This window comes from Channa argus, chromosome 19, assembly GCF_033026475.1.
Source record: "Channa argus isolate prfri chromosome 19, Channa argus male v1.0, whole genome shotgun sequence".
In the NCBI taxonomy this organism is placed as follows: domain Eukaryota; kingdom Metazoa; phylum Chordata; class Actinopteri; order Anabantiformes; family Channidae; genus Channa; species Channa argus.
The window spans coordinates 10,717,910-10,743,071 of NC_090215.1; the positions used below are offsets into that span (position 1 = coordinate 10,717,910).

Sequence of the window (25,162 nt, forward strand, 5' to 3'; positions counted from 1 at the left end):
CCAGCTGTTGATTCTTCTTTGTTCGAAGGTGCAGGTTTAAGCTCATTAAGAAGACTGAAATCTACAGCCATGCTAGCAGCTCTGTAAGGCTGAACTACGACATGGCAGTGAGTTTTATGCTAATATCAGCTTGCCAATATGCTGATATTATTATGCTTACCGTGTTCATGAATTTGCCTTTTACACTCTGAACCAAAAATGGGAGCCTCATGGTGGCACCAGCTACCAGTCATTAGGGTTAATTTTCTGGGGTCAATGAAGGTCTGAGTAAAGTTGAGATAGTTCACTTGAAACAAAAGTGGTGGATCAGCAACCTGACAGGACCCGCATGGCTAAGAAATAATGTCTGTCTAAGCTTTATTGGTTATTTCCATTTCCGTATGCACATACTGTATTTAGCCATGTAAACACAGCTCTATCTTTCCACTTTAACTGTCTCCAGTCAGAGCTTCGGAAAGCAAAAGTGCAAAGAAGAAAAAAAAACATTTTTTTCAGAGGGCTAAAAATATCACTAAAAATATTCAGGGATTGTCTTACTGTGTGGACGAGTACTGCTCAGAGAGGGAGAGAGGGAAAATGTGGGAGAGAGAAGGGAGGGGGGGATACAGAGAGGAAGAAAAAAAAAAGCCAATCCTCTTTTGTGTTGATTCTGTAAATCAGCTACCAGTGCAGCCTATTTCCTCCCAAAGCACTGCAGCGTTGAATGAAGCCCTCAGATGGGACCTTTCTTGATCTTTGTGGCGATGCATTACCAGGTGCACTGGTGCATGTGTGCACTCATCGCTCACTATAGCACTGGCAGTATGAGATGCCTCTGGGAAGGCGGGGGGGGGTTAAAGCCACACAGGACGATCCGTGTGACAGTTTGATGTAGTAGGCAGGGAGACACTTTCCCCACCATGATAATGAGTTATAATTTAGGTATTTGATAGAGTTTAAGGAGGGATATTATTTTGGATTATTATTTTCAAATGGAAGGGAAAAGGCTCCAGAGGACTAGATTAAGTTACAAAATGGGTCTTCTTCATGGGTCCTTAACTCCATCATCTTTGGCCAGTGGATACAACTTTCTCCTGTTTATGGAGCTAATAATTAGGTTCTTGTATGTGTATGTGTAACTCAGCTTAGTGACTGTATTCATTCCATAGATGTAATATTTTTAACTGTTCTAAAATATCTAAAAGAACTCATTTTGAGCCTAAATACATTTCCCAGATTCCCATTTCTAGTGGGCGACCATTAACATCAGATTTTATTAGCTGAATCTAATTAATTCCACCAGCTGGCCAAATGGCAAAATGAAACTCTGGTAAATGTGTTCTGCATGCTGATGTCTGTAGCACTCAGCCAGATCATGTTCTCTAGTGAATGACGTACATTGTTTAATCTCCTTTTGGTAATCAAGAAGACAAAGACAAACTTTCAAGATACATTCACGATTTTATGTCACACATGGTTTGTCAAATCCATCATCAGAGACATCAGGCTTCACATTAAACACTTGTGTAGCGGTGGTTTGGCAAAATGTCAAGGAGATACCAAATCCTTATGAATCATACTCATGATTTTTAATTAAGGGGCCTTCAGCATTATCTTGATACTAACGACTGACTGACATTAGAAACTAGCAACAACATTTTTATGTAGTTTATATGAACTCATGGTTTGGTGAAACATGGCTCCTATAGCATGCAAAAAACTAAAATCCATAAAAGTGCATATAACACATTTTTACAATGATGCACTATGAACCCTTACTTAAGAAAAATGCTTTACACTATAATTTCTTTTATGTGGGTCTAATTTATTTTCTGTTAATTTCCAAATTCCATTAGATTCTTAATTCATTGGTTTGGTCCATAAAATGTCCAAACAAATGTTTGATTTCATACAGTAAATTTAACTTTGGGGTGTTGGACTTTTGGCCAAAGATCCTGAAAATGTGATAGGCACTGTCCTCCATTTCCTGACAATTTATAAGTAGAAGAATTGATGAATCAATAAACAACTGACAGATTAATACAACAGTATTTTCATTGTAGCCTACACTGACTAATTTCTGTTGGCATTTCGTCCATGTTTTTACCTTGTGGAAGCTCCTGAAGTAGGCTGCCTTTTCGTCTGGGTACTTCTCTAACCGTCTGGGTCCTTTACTGGAGGCCTTTTTAAACACCAGCCAATACCTCCGGAAGATCTGACAACAGAGAAGCGTGGCAGCCTTGTTACTGAAACACAGCTCCCCCGGAGCACAGAAATGCATTATGTTAACTGGAGATAGAGACTACGGGAAAACACAACCTGACTGTCCATAGAGGTTGAAACCTGGTGACCACAAAATAACAGACCAGGGAAACTATAGCCTAAGTCAAATTAATGGAACATAAAAATCTACTCCTGCCATTCTAAAGCAGTTATAGCAGAGATATCAGTTAACTTACTACTGAACCACTAAAGTCCACTTTAAGTAAGAACACCAAGCATCAAAGCAAACATCCTCTAATAAATAACTTTGATGAAATGCATATATAGGGTATTTTGTACAACAAAACAGCGATGGAGGGCTGGGGATTTAAATAAGATTCAATCGGCCATATTCAACAGTGGGAGTAATGAATTTCTCACATGCAAGTTAAAGCAATAGCACCAAGCAAGCGAGCGAGCTTAAATTGAATACAAATAACACAGAAAGCAGTCTGTCTCCTCTGATTCACTTTTGCGTTATAGGCTATGAATCTAGTTCCCAAAAAGTCTTAGAAATCTGTCCTTATTCCTAAAGCCCCGTCTACCTAAAGTGCTCTACAGCATAGTGAATATAAAAAATAGAACAGACGTAGGAGAAATTGATATTTAATTTGTAAACATGTTTTGCTGTGGAGGAATGTGGGTTAGTAAATAAACCAACTCTATAACTTTTGAAAATTACTAATTAATATTCTCCAACTCTTTGTCAATACATGGCCTGTTTTATGTACAGTACGTCAAGGTAAATATACCCTGAAACTGCTGGCACTGAACTGCATTTTAGAATATGTGTGCATACACAATCCAATATTGTCCCACAACTGTGTTAAAAAAAATCACTAAATGAGTGTTTTCTCTGAACAAACTGTGCTCTGCTGTATAAGCTTAACAACATTATAACGTAGTTCCAACCTGAAGTAATGCCTTATTAAAGGCTGTGGAGCTAACACTCTTTCACTTTATTTTGCCACACACAAAATACACAATGTGCTTGCACATGCGCGTACACACACACACACACACACACACACACACACACAGAGGTCTCTCTTTGGTCCAGTGGATTTCTGTACATTGTATTGATTACTAGAGAACAGTCAGGCCAAAACACCAACTGAAGATGACAAAAATTCAGGTTGTCTCACAACTTCAAGGTTACAGCATAGACACAAGTGCACACATAAACACACACACACCATATAAACCACAAGTCTTTTAATTTCTCTCCTTTTTCAACTGTTCACTAAATATACATGCGTGTCCCTTTTAACCTTTGTTTTTTCAAATATGGGTTACTCATTAAAAACACCTCTCACTATTTTTCTTCCATACTTTATTTATTAGTTCAGCAACATGTGTAGTTGGAGCTGTTCGCTATTTGCTCTATTATAATATGTTCAGCACATTTGAAAAATCCAATAATCCAAAACACGTTCTCCCTCTTCATTCAACCAGTGTCAAGGCATAAAAACCTAACACAAACACAACAGCGTGGTTGAGAAGTAGAATACGTGTGATGGCCAACAACTCATGAGTCCTCTGTGGTTGCCTATCTTTAATACGACCCTTCTATTTCCTGGTGGAGACAGCCACTATCACTCCACCTGATGTATGATTGCCCTGGGCCACATGGTTGTGTTGGGAAACCATGAACGTACGATTAATTTGTTTACTCAGTTGGTGTACTTCATAAAAAGGCCCACTGAGTTGAACTTGGCACTTTGTAGTAATTGACTAGAGTGGATCCCTAGGTCCTTATCGGCCTGCCTTGATGGGCCCATTATAAACAGCAAACAGCACAGAATAGTCCTCTCCACACTCTTTAATGCACTGTGGATCATTCTCTACCCCATCCATAAAACGCTTTAAAGAAGAAGGGAATAACCAAATTGAACATACCGTGTTTATTTCCATAATAATGTATTAAATAAATGAAACAAAATTGCTGCTATGAGATAAATGCAGGATTAGATGTGAATCCCCTTTGACAATGGACATTACCACATTTGCGACTTTAAAAAAGTAAAATTAAAGCTAGCCTCAATTCTCCTTTGGGAGCTGGAGTCAAAGCAATGCAGCCTGCTTTCTGCACAAAAAGTAATTCACCCTAGGAGTGCACAGATTAAGTAATTATATTGGTACAAAAGCAAGCTCAGTTAGATAGCTAGTGCATAATAAGAACTTGGGTGTATGAATGGAGAGAGCTTAATTTTTCCTGTTCCACAGTTGTCAATGCTTTGTCAAGGCAGTCCTATTCTTGCTCTGCTGGTGGGTCTTATTCACAGGCGCTCTTACACTGATTGTAATTACACAGACATGAGTGGGACTCTCTGCTGCTTTTCGTGTGGCTCGTTTAATGCCAGAATGGTTGGAATACAAAAAAGTGAGTTTTTCAACTCCTCTTTTGGATAAAAACACAAAGTGGATATGTCAAAGTTTAACCACACAGAATTTGGCAAAAATAATGAATATATATATTTTTTGTCCTTTCGACTTATTCTGTAAGTTCAGGGTCGCCACAGCCGATCATTTGTCCGCATGTAGATTTGGCAACAGACCGCCCTTCCTGATGCAAACCTCCCCAATTCCTACCATGCATGGGACTGGCACTGCATGGCTGGGGATGAGGATGGGCTGTTGGGGGTTCAGTGTCTTGCTCAGGGCCACTTGTGGTTGACATGTGGTCGGTAAGAGCAGGGCGTTAAACTCCGACCCTATGGTCAGTGGGTGGCCACTCTAACAACTGTGCCACTACCGCCCTTGGCAAAATAAATATATAAAATAAATTAATTAATTAATTAAAAAAACATCACACTCCCGCAGTCCAGAATTTGGCAAGAACCCTTTGGCCAGGTGCTTTGAAAGCCAATAGTTAGTAGCAGAGAAGATCCTGGTTATGGCGTTGGTAGGGGTGTCAAAGGGCAAAACAACAGAGAAATGCAACGGTTATGATGATTTAAATATTATCCAGCTAAAATCATCAATACTATAGTTGCAGTAAAAACAACACTGAGAGGTGTTTTATATAACCATTATTATTAGTTTTGTAAATGACTTTTTACATAAATTAATGATTAATTTATTTTATAGAGCATAACACCAAACATTAAAGTAGTCATAACTGCTAAATATTGACGCTTGGTTCATAGTCAAAGATTATACAGAGTTATGGTCAGTTCCATCAGGGCCTATAAGTATTGTGTGAAGCGAAATGAGTAGCATAATTAAACCAGTTTAGGATCAGGTCCCACTAAAGCTAAGTTCAAAAGCTAAGTTCGTGTGGACAGGACGACATTAAAAGAACAAATCCTGGGGTCACAGTTGCTCCTCTCTCTTGTGGTATCTGCTCTATACAATAAGTAAAACAAAAGGCAGCAGGTCCAATCACCATGTGCTGTTTCTGCCCGATTTAAGCAGCTTCTCAGCAGGCCACATAAAAGCACTAGAGTCTTGGCAGGTTCCATCATAGAGTCTGAATAATGAGTGTGGCCAGAGAAGAGTTTCTCCTTCACCAAAACACAGCCCTCACTCAGCACACACCTGTGTAGAGACACAGACATTTAGGACCATCTCAGCACTATTTGACAGGTCAAATGTAGCCTTCACATTTAAACCTGTTAAGGACATCATTCGTGTGATTCACTGGTCGAACAGTGAACAACAAAACCCAGCAGATCGAGAGGATCAACAGAAAGAGAAGCCTTTTATGAAGATTCAAGGCACTCATTTTTTGTGTATTTATTCAAATTCTCAGAGGTGGGATGAACCCACAGGGCCACTGGAATCTAAATGAGGTTGGGTTCATTAATATTTAACACTTCATTAACAGAATCATAGAATTAGGATTGATTAAATATATTTCTGTGCATGAACAGAATATTTGTGTGTGAATTAAAACAGTAATATTATTTGAAGCTAATCATCACACATGTGCCAACTTATTCCAGTTTGAGCCTTAGTCATACTGACAACTTTAATGTTACTGGAAAAAAGAGAAAAGAGTATTAGCAGTGGTACGAGGTGGTAGTGTGTGACTTTTTCAGCTGATTGGACAAAACTCAGAAGAAAACATTTGAAAAAGTACAGGCACATGCATGTCGCACATTGCGTGTGATTTTTATTTTTTATTTTTGGTCCTTTCGGCTTGACCCCATTTATATAAGTTTAGGGTCCCCACAGCATGTTGATTTGGCACAGTTTTTACACCGTATACCCTTCCGGATGCAACCTTCCCCAAATTTCTACCAGGGTTTGGACCGGCACTGCACGGCTTGGGATGACCCAGGGACACTTGGACATGTGGTCGAGAAGAGCGGGGTGTGAACCTCCGGCCCTAGAGTCAGTGGGTGTCCACTCTACCAGCTGAGCCACTGCCACCCCTATTGCACTTAGTGTGTCTATATAAAAAAATTAAAATTAAAAAAACAAAACATTTTCCAACAGTATGGTACAGTATAAGGAAGATCTCCAACCTCTAAAAAATATGTGGATGAATTAAGTTCGAGCAGTAAACTAAAGAATTTAAAACAAGTTAAGACCCTTTCTTCTGCTATTCTACCCTCAACCTGCGCAAACAGGTTCAGGTTTTCCTTTTAAAATCTCTATTTTGTTACAGTGGGGTTAAATCTAGTTGGAAATCACTGGTCAAATCCAGGCTGTATAAATGAAAGAAAGGAAGACACACACACACAAATGCCAAGATTTGTGCAAAAAAAGCCACGTGGGATATTTCTGAAGCAAAAATATTGAGAAGCCAGGTGAGACAAAGACCAAACTCCTCACTTAGGATGCAAAACTCTATATCTAGAAAAAGCAAGGTTAAGCTCCTAATCCACGAAAGCTTCCAAGAAGAACTGTGGCATCAACTGTTTGCTTTCTCTTGAAAGAATACAGGAAAGAATAAGTCTTAACATACAAACTTGGAGGTTGAAACTCATAAACCTGTGCCCACTGAAATGGCCCTGGGTAGGGCATCACAAAAGCTAAGAAAGGTCAACAGGTTGATTATACAAGATGCGGAAATGACAATCCTTCACTTCTGAAATGGATCTTTGTGTGTGTGTGTCAACACTATTAAAGAACACTTCGAACCATAGCACATAGAAAGTAAAATATGCATCATCAAAAGCAGCGTGCGAGAGAACATTTCAAGGGCAATCCCTTCACTTTTGGGGAGGTCCGTCTGTAGCAGAGAAAACACTTCAGGAGAGACTTGGCAAGGTGCAGCTAGTTCATCAAAACCAGCTCCACTAAGACAACCATACTGAGACTGTTGTACAAGGGGGATAAAAGAAGTATTAGAGCCAAAGTATGATCACAGACAGACAGATGGAAGCAGATTATTAGATGCGCTCTAATTAACTTATCTGTCTACATATAAATTTACATATAATACATATGATAAACATATAATAATATGTTGTGTTGTGTAGTGATGATGTAGTGACATTTAATTTAACTATAAATTACTTAACGTCCAAACTGTGTTTCTGACAAGCAGGACTGGAAGTAAGTCTGGAGAATTTATAAAGTCCTTGTGAACCCCAGTAATGAGCCACCTCTGAAGCCTCAGTCATTTTCTGTAAACGACCTCAAACATAAAGTCTATTCACTTCACAGAGCATTATCAAACTTCTGGTATTATTGAGAAACTGTCTCACTTCTCAATAAAATATGGACCCTATTCCCCCCACTGGCAGAATCACTCGTCATTTGGATGAACTGAGGAACTGTCTAAAGACATGAAAATGATTTCCAATGACAGCCTGCTTCAGGTAAATGACTAATCACACAGCAGAATAAAAATAGCCATCTGTTACAATCTCTGGAGCCCTAGTGAGTATTGAAACACAATTGTAATTCCCAAGAGGCGCAGATGCATTATTATTCTTCAAAAATTTGATAAAAAAGGGGGACAAATGAGGAAAAGGTTTGTAACCTCTTGATGATTCGCTTGTCCTCCAAAGTATGATTAAAGATGATTGCTACTGCACTTACTGGAAATACAAAACATGAGAGCACTTTAATCAAGTTGGTCTTGCAACACTCAGTCATGATGGTAACACACTGCATTTAACTGGTTCTTAGCATGTGGAGAACAGAGCTATTTTTAACAAGATCCTGAACAATAGAAAGGTATTTTTAGCAAAGCTAGCAGCTGGCTAAAGTGAAAATAATGCTGGTTGGTTGGGCCACTACTTTGATTCAGACTGAAAGCGATATTTAATATAGAATGAATCCTAGTGACTCTCTCACTTTTCCTCTGGCCCCACATACACACACACACACACACACACACATATATATATATATATATATGTCCACACACAAAACCTGTAAAAGTCATAAGCTGTGGTCTTAGCACATTGTCACTCTAAACTAGGATGGGGACAACGGTCAACACAAAGCTACACACAACCATGAAAGCATCTCAGCATGTTGACATTAGCATTTAGCTCAAAGCAGCACACTGAGTACAACCTGACAAGATCAAATGTGACACTGCAGCGTGTGCAATGTTTTGCAGTTCAATAGTTAAACATGAAATATCACCATAAATCTTAAACCATCTGCGCTGGCTGTTCGGCTCTCAGTCTTTGCTAACCTTGCAATGAAAATATTAAATAACTAACAGCTCATAAAGACTCTCTACCTGCTTGTAATGTTTTCTGTTGTGTGTGTGTGTGTGTGTGTGTGTGTGTGTGTGTGTGTGTGTGTGTGTGTGTGTGTGTGTGTGTGTGTGTGTGTGTGTGTGTGTGTGTGTGTGTGTGTGTGTGTGTGTGCGCGCGCGCGCGCGCGTGAGACTCCAAGCAGTAGAGTGCATATCTTCCTCCTTGTTCAGTTCTGCATAAGGTTTAGTGTTCCCCTGGTGATAATGACGCCTGATGGACTATGACAGACCAGGCCCGGCAATATCAGCTCCTGGTGCTGGCAATCAATTTCAGACAGCGGCGGGGTCTGTGCCACTGTGTCCATCTTTATAATTTGATTTGTTATCCCGTCAGACAGTTGTTATAGCAATCATTGCAACGATCACTCCGCCAACCACGACCCCAGCCTCTGGCTCCCCTCCCCTAATCCTCGCGGGACTGTTCTACCATCTCAACTATACGCTGCCAAATGCAACAGCTACAAAAGTTTGTCTTAATTGCAGCCTTGCTCCTTCTGTCACTCTTCTTCCTAGCTGTCAACTGTGACCTTTGATGTCATACATTACTCCAATCCTACACAACCTTCTTCGCCTATGTACTGAAATAAATTTTCACTGCATCTAAAATGTTTAGACATCCCATAATTTTGTAATTCACCCCTGACTACAGCTGTTGGCAGGCCAGCGAACCAGCCGCACCCCGGTTAATCATAGATTACTTTATCTGGGCCATTCCAAATCCTCATGTGTAATGCAGTGCTACCTCAGCAGCAAGTAATCACTGGTCCCCCTACTCTATCCCAAATACACATACACAAAAACACACACACCCTCCTCACTTTCTCTCTAAGGCTGATTTGTCTCAGTCTCTCCTTCTGCCCTTCTGTCTCTTCTAAATTTCTCCTCTCCCATTCCTCATCTCCTTCTTGTGTCTATGCATGATTGGATATTCTCATCAAACATTCATGAGCCAACCTGGTGCAGAAATGTAATATCACACTATTAGTAACCCTTATTTTACTTGTTAAGGCCTTAGCTGTGACTGGGTGGTATTACACGCGGAGAATTCAGTCACAATGTGGAATGAAATATAATGGGCAACAGGTTCCAGCTGATTCTTTGCCAAAACCAAATGGTCAATGTACCCAAAATGAAAAGACTGCACAAGAAAGGCAGGAAGAAGGAGAAATAAAAAAAGATCCTGAAAGAAAATATAGAGACAGAAAAAGGAGGCCAATAGAGAGAAAGAAAGTTTACTTAAGAGAAAGTGTGGAGAAGTGAAAATAATTATGAGGTGGTGGAAGCAGCTGTTGCAAAAGTAGAGTGTCGGGATAGGCCACAGCCATAAAGTCAACTAGCTGCGGCCTTCAATTAGGAATTATGATAAATTTGGGTTTTAAATAGACTGTCCAGAGCATTGAGGATATAGTATATTGCAATTTCTGTCTATTTCAAACCAACTTGTTTTCCCCCTTACCCCAAATTTCAAATATAACAACATGTAAAGCTCACAAAGTCTTTAAAATAAACCTCCTTATAATTATCATGCAAATAACATGAGAGAGCACTGGGAAATATTTCTACTGTTGTTTCCTATTACTGTCAGATAGACAAGGGGGATGTCTGACCCATGCTGAGCAGTGATGCCTTGAGCAGGAAAACATTAGTTAACATGTCACACACTGTGCAGACCCAGCCATCACGGCTACTGTAGCAGAGCATTTTTTTTAAGCCCTGCACAAAAATAGCAGCCAAATTATTCTGAAGGAGATGTAGGTCAGGTGTGAGAGAGTGGGCAAGGTAGGAAGATGGGGCAGGGAGGGAAGAAGGGGGGGACTTTTTTATGGTGTAAACAGGGTGGCATATTGCTCGTGTCAGCTTAGATACATCCACCTCAAGCATGGGACATGGACAGGGCCAAATTGACAAAGGCTGAGAGAGGAAACACTGTGTTTTTACAGGAATGGAGAGGACAAAGGATTACACCGCAATCATAATCCCATAATCTACCACAACAGTTTTTATGTTGCTTGCTCTAGTGTGTTAAGGTTATTCCTTCACATATTTGACCTCATGTGTCCCAACATTGGACAGCTGGCACTGTTGGCTAAAGTTTGCAATATTGTTGTGAACCTGGGTGCAAGTGTAAAACATGTTTATGATGCAACAACTTAACTTTTAGTCACCATTATGACAATTGTCTGCCCTTTAAAGCATCCCTCATCCAAACCTCTTTATGTATTACAGCTTTACTCAGCAATCCCCAGCACACAGATACAGAGCAATTTCCATTTAATCCATGTACAAGGCTGAAGCGTTCACAGACAATAACACGCAGACAAAGAAGGATCTGGCTATGCCAGAATACCCTTGCTGACAAGCATACTGAGACCACCATAAACACAGAGCAACAATACAAAGCAGTGTTATTTTGTTTATAGGTCTAAAATGAGTTGTTCACCACAGTGTATCTAGTCTGGCTGAATGTTAAACTGAACTAAATGCAGAAAAGAAGAAGAACGGTCTGAATGCACAAAACTCCATCTGTATTGTAGGCAAAGCCTCATTTTACACTTTAGTATGTTGGTGCTTGTGCTGCCAGCGGCCTCCAAATGAGCAAAATTAGCATCTAGGCCAACAGGTGAGGGGCTGTTACATGGAAACCCGAATGCGGTGCCTCAGAAGTGACCGACTAGCCTCTGTGGGAAGAGAATGTAAAGCAAGAGGATAAAAGGAAGCTCCTGCCCACAGCCATGATGCAACACCACCAGTTGAATAGCTCAATTACCATTAGCTGACCACATTATTATCGTATCAATAAAGACAGTAAATCTGAACGAGCCACAAATATTTGCATGTTCAACAGGGCATTATAAAACACTGAACGTTTTCCAGGACACTTTGTGTAAGTGTTTGTTATTTGAATTTTATCAGAGGCCCTAAAAGCAGTAATCCCCATGCAGTGGAAAAGCCATTCCCCCCCTGAGGATTAATTCTAAAGAGGTATTCGCTCACTGATGTACAGGCTGCTTCTCTGATATGCTTAGCTGGGAAAGCAGCGGGTTCTGTGTCTGCAACAACTACTCCCTCACAACCAGAAAGCAGAGATTTGTGCTTCCTGGAACTAACAGCCACATTTGGTCTGAAATTCAAAAGAGCGCGCTGAGGGGATAAACACGTATGTGCGTGCGTGTGTGCGCGCGCAAGGAAGTGAAAGGCACTTTTATGTCAAAGAAAGGGGTCCGATGGAGTTTGTCATATTGTTTTTGTCTCATTTCCTCCCAAAGAACACACTCCCTTGGAATAAGTGGGCTGCGATTCAGTGTCACTGTGTGTCTCAGCATGAAATCATTGAGGAATGCAATTATCACTTCGCCCAACAGACATTTCTCTGAAATGAGAACATAAGAGGGGAGGGAACCAGAGGGAGGTGTGTGCATGAGTGGAGAGGGAGGGGGTGTACTGTAACACCAGTTAATGTTGACCCCAATGGCTCCTCTCAACTTCAAGCTTCCTTTTGTTAAATTAGTTAAATCTTAATCTGCTGCTGTATTAGGCACCCACAGTGATTCATGATGGGTCAAAAGTTTGCCATATTAACTTCTCTTTGTTCTATTATACATTCATTCCCTGAACAATAATTCTTAGGGAAATATTAAAAGCTGTTAAAAAGAAAGGAGATCATATTCCCATGGCCCACACTTGGGCTTATTATAATGGAGTGAAAAATTAAAAAGTAGGCAGGGTTTGCATGCAACGTGACTTGAGTCCGCTGCAGTGTTTCATGAAGAGCTGAGCAGGTACCAAAGTGTCACCCCAGTGCTCAGCGAGAGGTAAACTATCGCCTCCTTGCTATAAGAAAAAAAAAAAAAAAAAAAAAGGAAACAGTCCTATGGGAAAGATAGAGTCAGGGCAGGAGAGTGTACAAACTCATCTCCAAATAATGAAAACACACACATCTCCCGTGAACTCACTGCTTTTCCCTCGTCATTTACATGATACAACAAGGTCATGTTTTTTTTAACCACCAACTAATAGCATATTGGCTAACAATTAGTGCTAATAAAAATCAAAATCAAAAACGTATTTAAGTGACAGCTTGGGTGAATTTCAATTAATCAACAATGCTAGTTGCTGGCATTTAAACCAGATCGGGTGTAACATTTGCATTTTATTTAGCAAGACCTTAATAATGTTTACCCAAATACTGCATTGATTAAGAACACAGGCACAAAGACAAACCCCTTAACACACATATGCACACAGTTGAGGCTATCTTTAGCTACGCACTGTGCTGAATGTGCTTGGTAAGCAGGCTGATGAAAGGTAACAGCAGGGGAAGAGCTCATTATAGTCTGTGATTTAAACTTTTATTTTTTTACAAATTTGCACTTGTGATACATTGACTAGAATTGAGATTGTCAGCTTTGACAACTAAATACTTTTTTCCTGATTACATTAACTAAATTGACTGTGGGAGCAGTCAATTCATGTGGCTCTGCACACAGAGCCACATGAAAACAACCATGCGTGTCATACATTTGTAAATACACATAAGCGCAATGGCCACATTGTGTATGCACACCCACACGTAGACACACAAACTGAAAGTGAGCTTAGGTACGGCCCTGAGAGCTGGTCTGTAGATTAATGAGGGGAGGAAGGTGAAGAGAGGAGGATGAAGCAGAAGTGTTAATAGAGCTATGATAGATTCCTGTATGCCTGGTATGTTTTACGGGTGAGTCTCTGGTGTGTCTGCTCAATGTAGCAATACAATACCACAGAGAACTGTGAAGCCGGAGCCCTGCGTAGGAGGTGAAATATGTGGATCAGATGGACTTGAATATGGAACAAAATATAATCACATTTTAAAAATCACACAGCAAACATGAGTAATAAGAGCCAATAAGGAGAATCAGCTCAACAACTGAACTGTTTTCTCTAACTTAATTAAACCATCTTCATTAAACCTGGAAACACACCAAAGATTCCACATATGTATGACCAATTTTCCGACAACAGTAGCAGGATTTAGAGTAATTCAGCAGAAACATCCAGTATGTTAATGACTGTAGGCTTGCTGCTGAAATGTACCCTATTTAACAGCTTGAGTAAATGTTGTGAGTCTACAGTCTGTCCTTGTTTAATTGTCAGGAAGCAGGTGGAGCAAAGTGTCTCTGTGACAAAACTTTACTGATAGTACAGACAGTGATTGGTTCTTAAATCCTTACAGACCTGAAAAAAGGTCGGAAAGTGGTATATTTGGTCCTAATCAGACAATTTTCTGATTAAGAAATGTAGCTACAATGTTGCTAAATAAAAGCACTGTATTTTGTGTATTTGATCTTAATGCTGCTCACTGTTGCACTTTTATTTAACCAGCAGCAGGACAGGATGCAGGGTCTGCTGGGAATGGAAAGATTAAATAGCCATGAAGAGAGTCCTCTTCTACTGAGCTGTGACTTCTCCCCCACTGGGATTAGACATCTTTGCACTTTACAAAGCGGCTCATCAGAAAACATTGGGACTTAGTGTAACATGACTGTGAATTGATTTGAGGCAGAGGAACTGAAAAGCTAGACAACTAGGGAGAGGAAAAAAAAAGGGGGACTGAAATTAAAGTTCTGTCCAGGATTTTAAGAGCATTACGTTGTGTGAGGGCAAAGGGAGAGTGTGTTGTCACGGTGGGGCACTACTAGCATTCAGTCTTTTTATGCTGCATTACTTAATCAACTGTTTTAGACATTAGTAACTACTAATGATAACATTTGTCCCTGTTCACAACAAAAAAGCTTTTTTGATAATTAGGAACAGCGGGAATCAATGATGTGAAATGTTCAAGTGAGGTCCAGGCAGAGATTTATTTATGAAAGCGACCATATAATAGAGGCACATTTTTCACCATGAATAACGGCTATTGGGCTGTTGTTCCCATATCCTGCTAGAGATGCAATTCATCAGGACCAATAAGAGCCGGTGATTTGTCTTCAGGTGTTTGTCTGATGGAGGAAGCTGATGAAAACCAAAAGGAAATGACCACGCAACGTATAGCCCTGCATATCCGTGAATTAATGCACACTCCAAAAAGATCTATTACGTGCTCAAAATAGGCTACATGCAACCACAAGGCACAGGGAAAATAATGGGGCATATTAAAAAATTCCTATCCGCTACAGTTTTAGTTTCTGTTTGGCAATCAGAAAAATGAAAACCACAGATAATCATGGCCACGGGATGTACGAATGTAATGATTTTCTAAACGATGTAATCTGATTTCTTTGCACAACACTAGTCACATTTATCCATTTTGCTTGGAAGTCTCAATTGCTCCAAGAGCAGCTGAGACAGCTGACTGTGTCGTTTCTACACTCCACTGAAAAGTACAGTTCCTGGGATGAAAACTCCCCTGACATCCACCGTTCTGGCTGATCTGTCATTGTTAATGGTGAGTGCACGGAAGTGGCAAGATCCAATCTTATTGCGGACAACAGACACATTGTTCTGCACTTCTTTGCATTTGCTTAGGTGGGTGCTTATGCGCCAACGAGGGGGGAACATACCAGCCCACACATCACTAGAAAACAGGCTGTAAAGGGCGATGGTTGCTGGACACAAATATCCACTTGTAAGTCAAAAACAGCTGAAAGAGACCAAAAAAATGATATTTACTGTTAACAGTGACATAGATGAGATGAGGAGCCTCAGGCCCTGGAACGGTACCGTAAGAGTAATAATTCTTGTCTTCTCGTCTCAGCAGATTCAATTATAAAAGATGTAAAATAAATGATTTATTTGGTATATTTTCTATCTACATACATTTAAATTTTAATCAGCTCTTCACAAACAGGCTTGGAAACAACACACAACAAACAGTATGCATTATTCCTGCCCCTTAATGGCAGCCTTATTAGATCCAGCATTTTCTCACAGGACTTTAAATTGTTTGATCTAAGTTGAGTCATCCTTACTGAATTACTGAATTGGCTTTTATTCAGAGGTAAATTGCCTTTAATTATTTAAAAAATACCTTGGACGCTGCTTACTATTGTTGCTTGAAAAATAAATGCTGAAGTCAAAATGCCTTAAAAGTTAGGACAGAATTTAAATTATTCTGTGTTTAGACTTGAATCGACAAACCAAAGAGTGTAATGAAATTAAGTCTACAACTGTTATTTAGAAGTTGAGTCCCTGGATGTTTTTCTGTCTGTTTGACACATTTCACAACTCATCCAAGTAGCTTCTTCAGTCTAAAGAAGTTGGTGGCTTTCCACATTAAGATATGCTTTGGACCTTATGTCTTCCCCAAAAAAGATTATAATCTGCAGATTCATCTCCAAGTTATTGAACTGTTTGTGAAATATCAAAAAAAGTGAAAAAAAAAAGATAATTTCCCAAAGCTAACGGTCACTTTTACAAATAGCTTTTTTTTGTCCGACCATCTCTCCAAAAGCAAACAATATTAATTAATAGTAGAAAACAGAGAAAAACAACAATTCATAAACAATGAGTCAGACATTTTCGGGGGAATGTTTGCTTAAAATAAAGGAAAATAATTAATTAAATGATTGCAGTTTCCTACCAAAGCTGAGAATAGCCATGGATGCTTTCATCTTTTTTGTGCCGTTATCTCACAATAACGTGATAATTATCTCGTTATCTTAGGACAACAACTTTGTTTTCTCATGATAACGAGTTAATATCTCGGGAAAACACAGCTCGTTTTCTCGAGATAATTGTACAAAATCCAAATAGTCTCTGTCACAGTAGAGCATATTTATCACCTTATCCTAGTTGTCTGTTTAATAAAATGTGATTTTGATATGGTTCAACATGGACTATGGGCTAGTTGATATTCCACATGACTGTATTAATGTTTTACAATGGTGGTTAAATTATTAGACTACCTAGATAAAAAGGGCTCGAATGATCCCACCCCCCCAACTCTCTCTCACATCACTGTGGTGCTGTCAAGTACAACTTTAAAAACATTTGTCAAGTGTATCCGTTTTCTTATTCTGACATTATTATTATGATCTTCTGGAACACAGCCATGCACTTCAAATTCTGATCTCCATAACCCACGGACAGCACAAATGTCCTGCAAACATCAATATATTGATAATGCGTTGTGAAGAGAGCAGGCTGAATTCAACCCACCATGTACCTTGATTAGGGTCAATCACGTGCAAATGACACCAAGCTGCTAAAAAACAATACACAACAATACACCTCAACTCATATTCTCGCCTCACACTTTATTGTCTGTTTTGCCAAAGGAACAGATTACAGAGGCTCATTAATGCCGTGCCTCAACACCCCCTTAAATCTTTTTTAGCAGTTTTTCGGCAATTCCCAATTTATTCTGAAATGCTTGAGAGCAGTTTCGGCGTGCTTGTTCGACATGAAAGACTAGAAGGCTAATAATAATAAGAAGAAGAACAACAACAACAATAATAAACAAATATTAAAATAAAATAAAAATACAACAATTATTGGTTAATGCCAAAAGTTATTTTCTTGGCTTTCACAGTCATTGCACCTTTGGGCTATTTGCTGCCTCTACCATGAAATTTTTTTTAAATTTATATCTATGTGGATAAAGCTTCTACTGCTGATGAATGAGAGGCAGGACTTGAGCTGCACATAAACGGTCACATACTCTCCACACTCGGAGAAAGAAAAGTGGCAGTTTGTCGATTTGGTGCACTGCCAAAAATTATCTAAAAACTTAGCGAACTGTATCATTTTTTTCTCATTATCCCGCAATAATATTAATAATATATATAAAACTAAGGTGTTAACCTGAGATAACAAGATAATTATCCCGGTATCACTACATAACGGCCCAATAAAATATAATAGCATCCATAGCCGTTCTCGGCTTCTGTAGTTTCCTGTTACTCGACAAGTTGATTAAAGTTTGAAACTACTGTATGACATTCAGCTCCAAGCAGATTGTTCTCCAACTGCAGTATTTACATTGTTTGCTTCTTTGCCTTTAGTGAAAAGATGGATAAATAGATAAATGGATGTTACATTCATCTTATGTGTACATATTCATAATTAGGATCCATAGAGTATTACACCATGTCATTCAATGTGCTCAAACAGATGTTGTTTTTCATTTGTAGTTTAATTGTTATTTGTCCTAAAACAAACTGCTCACCCAAGATTGTGAAATTGCTCACTTGTAAAAAAAAAAACAAAAAAAAAAAAAACAAAAAAAAAGTAATTTTAAAACCACAAATAACTTCTGTAAATCTATTAATGGATTGTAGCCTCTTTTTGCAAATCATATCCTTGTATTAGAATGATGAATAACTTAAACTCTCCATCTGTAGCCCCGATTATTGGTTTACTGATTATTTGTTTACATCCACACTTCTGGCTGATTGTATTTTCACTCCTCCTCATTTTGAGCCAGACGTAATGCATTTTTAATGTGTTTTCTACTTTGACATTTAATGTTCTACTTTGGCCAAGGCACCCTCATAACTGCACTTAGACGACGGTGCAGTACAATTATGTCCATTTCAATTTCATTCTTGCGGTTACAAATTACAGTGCATTAGCAGTGTATTAATATAAAATTCTTACATTATGTATTTATTTATTCTAAAGACCTACGTTTGTGGATTTGAACTGTATTTGAGTTTGCATTTAAAAGAACAGAGGACAAAAGTTTGTTGAATTGTCCAACAAAATAAAGGTACACTCACTGACCTTGATAATGGACACAAAAATCTGAACTTAAAACTGAAACTAAAATAAACTAGAATAAAACAGAAATGAGTCCAATAAATAAAATCTCACCTAAAACCATGTGACACACTGGTCAAAATAACTACAGTAGAACTAAACAGAAACTGACATGATCAAAATACACCTACATTCACCAGCTAGTTGCTACCTCTTGAGGTCTGGTGTTTGGAAACAGATAACTTTGGATTATTATTTTTCAATGCAACATATTTTTGAATGAATAGGAAAGTGTTAAATTTAGCAATGCAAAGAAAAGGATGTAGTTGGGACAGGTGATGAGGTAGCAAAGAGTGGGCCTGTCATCCTATGGACCTGAGTTTGACTCCAGAGTCGTGAGTGTAGTTAAGGGTAGAACACTCAGATTAGGGTTAGAGAGAGATTGTTGTGTAGTTTAAACAAAAATAAACATGTAATTTTTTTTCCTCAATTAAGTTGGACCTCAATCTTTATTTATCTGTAACCAAGTGGTGGGAGTGTATAAACACAACGATAAAAAAAATTAGGAGGGCTGTATGTTCCCCAGAAAGATGCATCTGCAGTTTTATTGAATAGAAACAGAATTTTGGGTGGATGGCTAGTTTGTATATAGTTGGTTTAAATTAGATTTTTTAATAGTTTTGAAATGTTGGAAAACAACGCTGAAAATGCCTTTAGAATGTACTAAAACTAAGATGTTGAGCCAAGAAGCGATAACAATTAGCCGCTGTAATCTACTTCACAGCTGAAATGTCTTTGGATTCATTACAAGCAAAACCTTTTCATGTTACACATAGTTAAATAATCTTCAATGTAAATAGGCAAAATGTATAACAGCATTTTTAAATATGTAAAATAAAAGCCTCCTAATCATACTGAACATTTTTGTGTATTTATCGAGTTTCATGTTTTAACCATTTACTTGGTGAAAAGGCTGTGGTGCTACTGTGGTGTAAAATAACATTTTGTGTGTGAAGTGCTCTGAGTAAACCATAAAAAGAATTACATATCTATCTCTGAGCCAGTATCTGAACTACTGCTCCTTTGAAGTGTCAAAACATGTTTGTGAATGGGGAGACTGAGGATTCCACCTGCAGCAAACTTAAAGTGACCATTTCTGCTAATGCTCGAAGAAGAAGTTGGCCAGGTGGGGGAGAAAATATTCAAGAACTGACCTTTTCTATTTACCAGAGTATTCCTAAACCTGCGAAACATGTGCCTGAACTGAGACCAACACAGAAACTACTCAAAGGTCATGTTATTCAGCCTTCCAAGTGTCCATCCCACCGATAGCATCAGGCTTTTTCCGCTGAAAAGAAGAAAGAACCACACAGATGATGGCAGTTATATCGCTGCTGCTGCTGCTGCTGCTGCTTCTCACACAGAATTTATGTTCTTCTCTTTGCGGGGACACTTGTTTTTGGCTCATGAGCATTCAGTTTGTCTGTAACAAATTAATGAATAAAAAAAAAAATGTATGGTACTAAGCAACAGGATTAAAATCCACACACTGCTCTCTGGCAGCAGATTTTTAACTTGTTTGTCAGGTGCATGTGTGTGCCAATTCCTCAATGCTGAACCAAGCCAATTTGTGTGTATGTGCCTTTGCACTGTGTCAGGGGGAATAGCCTGTTGAGGTTGTGGAGGGTGCAGTATGGGGTGATGAATAGGACGCTTTTGTGTTCAGTCTATCAACTGTCTGCAAACCACTGAAGGGGAGAAAGGTGAGAGAAAGGGGGGTAATGTGATGGAGATAAAGGGGAAGAGGAAGAGAGATAACACTGGGGAGAAGAGATGAGACAGACACCGTGTGGGGAGCACAGGTGAGAAGCGCAGGGGGTGGGATGTGAGAGAATAGGTGGACAGGTGAGGAAGAGGAGGGGAATGTGAGAAAGGAACTGAGAGAGAGATTACTTTGGCATTCAAGAACACTGCACCGTTGTCTCCTCTGCCAACACAAAGGAGTTGCTTAATGTAGGAAATCATGGCTATTCATAACTGTGGAAAAAAACCCACAATGTTCTGGGAAGATTAAAAAGACAGGAAAGTCATTTTGATCACTCTGCAGAACACAGACTTGACCCCATGGCCCCAACCTTCACACATGATGGCTTCTGGAAATGAGCCAATCATACTTTCAGACGCTGATGAGTTTAGCCCAAGCTCTGTTGGCGTGGCCACTTTAATACATACTGCACAACGAGAACCATTCAACTGTACTACTTTCTACTGAAACATAATGCATAGTATAAATGGCACAGCAGTACAATAGAGACTGAGGTGGCAGCATTAGAAGGTCAACTGAGATTCAAAGTTTTGATAAGTGATATTTCAGAGACCTTTAAACACTAAAAAAAAAAATTAACTAACCATCACAAAGGAAACAGCCTGAGAAGGTACATCCAGTTTCTCTAACGACTGAAGATGTGCATTGAACCGTCTATTTGGTACCAAGTCTGTAGCTCAGGTTATCAAAAACTAAAAAGTTGCAAAGCCAAAACATTTAGTCAGTTGCCTATTGATGAATCATCAAACTGTCTTTTAAGTTCTTTAGGCTTAATGATGGTTTTTGCATATGTGTTAAAAAGATTTAGGTTTAAAGCTAAAGTCTTAAAGCTGAATTAAATTAATTATTAACCAAACTGAAAAGAAATCACCAATAATGATGATCTGCTGGTCTGTGTGAAGATTTTTTTTAGTAAACTGCATGTCTTTGGGTTTAATGCTGTTTGTTGGAAAATGAAAATCTGAAAGTCATTCTAGGCTCTGAGAACTTGTAGTGGCCATTCATAGACCAAACCAATCAGTTAGTGAAGAAATAAACTGAATATAATAACAAAATAATGTTATTGTTTTGTTGTGACTTTATTTGGTTTATTGTGCAAAAGGAATCTGTATAAATTTTTATTTGTACAAAGTAGAATATTGTAAAAAAAAAAAAAAAAAAAAAAGTTAACAGAAAGGAAACTAAGATATCATAAATGACAATATTGTTTCTGAAACTGACAATTGGGCCTTGTAACAGAAGAGACAATGAAACATAGAGCCCCGGCTATCTCCCCTTCCATGTTATTGAATCTAGGTCTGCATGTATCCAGTTATCCTTCTGCTCCGACACTCTGTATGGCATATCGGGATAATGATGGCTGAAGTCTCTCTTCACAGCCAAAAATGTTATTGAGCTGTTGAGTCATCAACAAATGCTAAAAATAAATAAATAAATGAATATAAATGTGGGTTCATGTTGTAAATTGAATACGAAACAACACTTTCTGGACATGTGCCAAATCTGAATATAATTCCATTCCGCCCAGATGTGTATCTTTCCAGTCTGCCCACGCATGTATTACACATTTGGATTTTCACCTCTCTCAAAACAAACACAAAACACTTTAAAATTTGCCAATCGGCTTTGTTGCTGACAGACAAAGTAATCACACAAAAGGAACAAACACAGGGATGTATCAGAGGCTGTTGATTCAGGCATACAGATATTTAATGTTTCTCTGTCTGGCTCAGAATAAGGATTGGCTTGGAATAACTAACCCTAGCATGGACAGATAAATACTTTCTGTCTACCCACACTGGGGGTCCTCTGAGGCCATTGCAGCATGGCTTTTCTATGATGAAACAGCAGCAAGCAGTGGAGGGCAGAGGGAGTGGGCGATTAGGACACAAACTGTTTTTCTCCACAAACAGCAGGATGAGACGTGGAGCTGGCAGAGATATGGCATCCATACCTTGAGCACAGCCAAAACAGCATGCATCCTCACTTGCTCTGCAAAGTCATGGGCTTTCCAAATGCATCCTGCCTTTTTTTCTCAATGCATCCACCTAATAGCACATGAAAGAAGTCAATAAACTGACCCATCTGCATAAGGGGCGAGTTATTTTGCATGTTTACAACAGCACGTTTCATGTGCATTCATTTGACTTATCAGGATTATGTTGTCCAAGTCCTTTAAGGGCAGTTAAGGTTCTTCTTACTCAACAACGATTCGTCTTACAGTAATCAAAGACAGCAGAATACAATATTAGAATAGTGTTGATGAAACCAGGTGATGATGTGAGGAGGCAGACATTATTAGCCTCCATCATCACAGTTCATCAGAGGAGAAGGAGTGTGCCTGATCCGTTAGCGTAATGGGCTGGAAGTATGAACAAAAGCAGACGGCTTTATGAGTCATACAGTAAGGCGCTCAAAATTGAAAATATATCAGTCATGCAATTGTTTTCCCCTTATCTCAATGAAAATCCATTGTCATAAGGCACTGAGGAGCTGCCATCACACCGAATCAGCTGGATTTCACTAAGACTTTTCAGCACTGTAAATAATATGAAGAAGCTGAAAAGAGTTCAAGAACAGAAAAGCTGTGCCGACTGATAACAGGATAATAGGATGATCTGTGTGATGATAAATGACATGTCCAGTATTCCCATTATGCTGCCCGTTAGTTCTAACCATGGGTCACGTTAGACTTTGGTTTGCTATGGGGCTGTGAAAATCTGTGAATGAAAAGTCACTCAAAAGTGATATTATTGGTTTCTTTTTGTAGAACGTTATATTTTGAGTTTTTAATTGTAGTTGCTTTACTCTTATATAATTACTGGTTCATATCATCTGTGTTAGTTGTCTGCAACCTAGATACAGTCCAACTTTCTCAAAGTACTTACAGGATCGACATTGAAAACAAAAGGGGAATATGATGTTCAACTACAGAAACATGACACCAGCTGTTATTTAGACTTTACTATCATCTTGACATGTGCAGAAGTATTTGTCCACGTTGCATTGGGAAAATCTGCCCTGTTTTTACTCTTGAAGATCACTGCAGGACTGCTGCCTATAGAGCAAATTACAGCCTCTTTCCTGATCCAGCCCCTGATGCTAAAAGACCGCAAACAACTGTAACTCCTCTTCCTCCTCCTCCTGTTCCTCCTCCACCGCGCAATGAACAGCAAGTGCAACAATACTCACCCCCAGTTTCTTACTCCGTATCCTCACGTATCCCTGTTTGACTATATCGTTGAAGTTGGAAGCCATGGTGAGGGCAAGCGGGTAGCTTCCAGCCCGAGGTGTCAAATTAAACAAAGTAACCTCAGGTTTGATGCGCCAAATCTTTTTATTTGTGGCTCGGTCGGTCCGACATCCAGAGGGAGGCGAGCGAGCAACCTGCTCCGGTGTCAGCGCGCAGGCTGGCCGGCTTCAGCAGCGCGATCCATCCGGGAGAGGAGGGAGAAAGCACTCGTCAGCTGATTGACTTCAGCCGGAGAGAGGAGAGAGGAGAGGCGCGCTTCCTGGACCACACCATCCAGGAACAGTGAGGGGGTGGGGGCTAGTGGGCTGAAGTGGGTGGGAGGGGTCCTTTTTAAACAGAAATGCGTGCACTTAAAGGTCGTTTTTCTTTTTACTTTGTCAGTAGGCTACTGTACATGAGACTCAGCTGAAAACAGTAGCTGACAGTCAGGGGCGACATTACTCACCTCAGTCCACTGACATTTTACTTACATGACTATTGGGCTTCTTTTGTGCTGTACGTTAAAATCTCTGAATCTGACTTTCTTACTACTGAAATCAGGTATTAAGACAGTGACATGACACGTGTCATATTCGAAATCAGACACACACACACACACACACACACACACACGGCATATTTCATAATTGTCTCTCATCTTATAGGATGGATACTTCAAGTAATTACCAACAATCTTATGACAAGTTTTTCAAGATATGATTAAAATATGAAGGTGGATACTTCTGGTACAACTCATATTTTGACATATTTTTCAAATCTCTAGATTGAACTTTGACAGCCCTGGAGTCTGGAGTTAAAAAAATGTAATTTGACATGAATTATGTCATAATCTAAATCCCACACACATCACAAATGTGATGTCAAAACATTTTATGATATTAGCTGAATTGTCTCACCTTGTCTTTTGTAAGATATGGGAAGTGTGACACTTGGTATCGGAGGATAATATGATTAAAATATAATATGTGTATACTCCTTAGATACAACTCCTATCCTGACAGAAAGGACTTTTTTAATACTGAAATCTGCAGTTAAAATACTCCCTTTAATACTACCATAAGAGGCAAAGAGGTAATAACGTGAGAACAAAAGTAGATGGGACAAAGTTACAAAAGCTGTTTTTGGACTGCTGATTGGAATCTGTTGAGTGTGGGAATGTCTCTGATGTCAAGGGAAAACAGGTCCAGAGGTTTGGGGCTGAGATGGAAAAGGCTCTGTCTTCCCAGGTTCAGTGCTTGGTCCTTTGGGGCAGTGTTACAAGGTTAGAGGTTGCAGATCTCAGAGTGAGGGTGGAGGTATGGTGGTGAAAGAGCTCAATGAGGTGGGGGTTGCATGTTGTGCTGAGCTCTGTAGGTGAGCCGTAGGATTTTGGATTGTATTTGCTGAGGAATGTGGACCCAGTGCAGTTCTTTATGCACGGCCATGATAAGGCCACAGGAGCTTGAGTGAGTGACTGAGTAGATGACCAGCACAGTTCTGGGTAAATTACAGTTTG

At 39.3% G+C, this 25,162-nt stretch overlaps 1 protein-coding gene across 2 annotated transcripts in view; it reads right to left on the minus strand.

Moving 5' to 3' along the window:
• dok6 (docking protein 6) overlaps positions 1-23,921 on the minus strand; it is a 41,872-nt gene extending 17,951 nt beyond the window's left edge. Inside the window, exons 1-2 of one of the 2 annotated variants that reach the window (XM_067486054.1) lie at positions 23,607-23,921; positions 2,087-2,194 (exon numbers count right to left, since the gene is read on the minus strand). In XM_067486054.1, the coding sequence (XP_067342155.1) occupies positions 2,087-2,194; positions 23,607-23,672 (174 nt within the window). In that variant the 5' untranslated portion in view covers positions 23,673-23,921. The remainder of the gene's footprint in view (positions 1-2,086; positions 2,195-23,606) is intronic. The other variant, XM_067486055.1, reaches the window with a different exon arrangement.
• Positions 23,922-25,162: the final 1,241 nt, after the last annotated feature.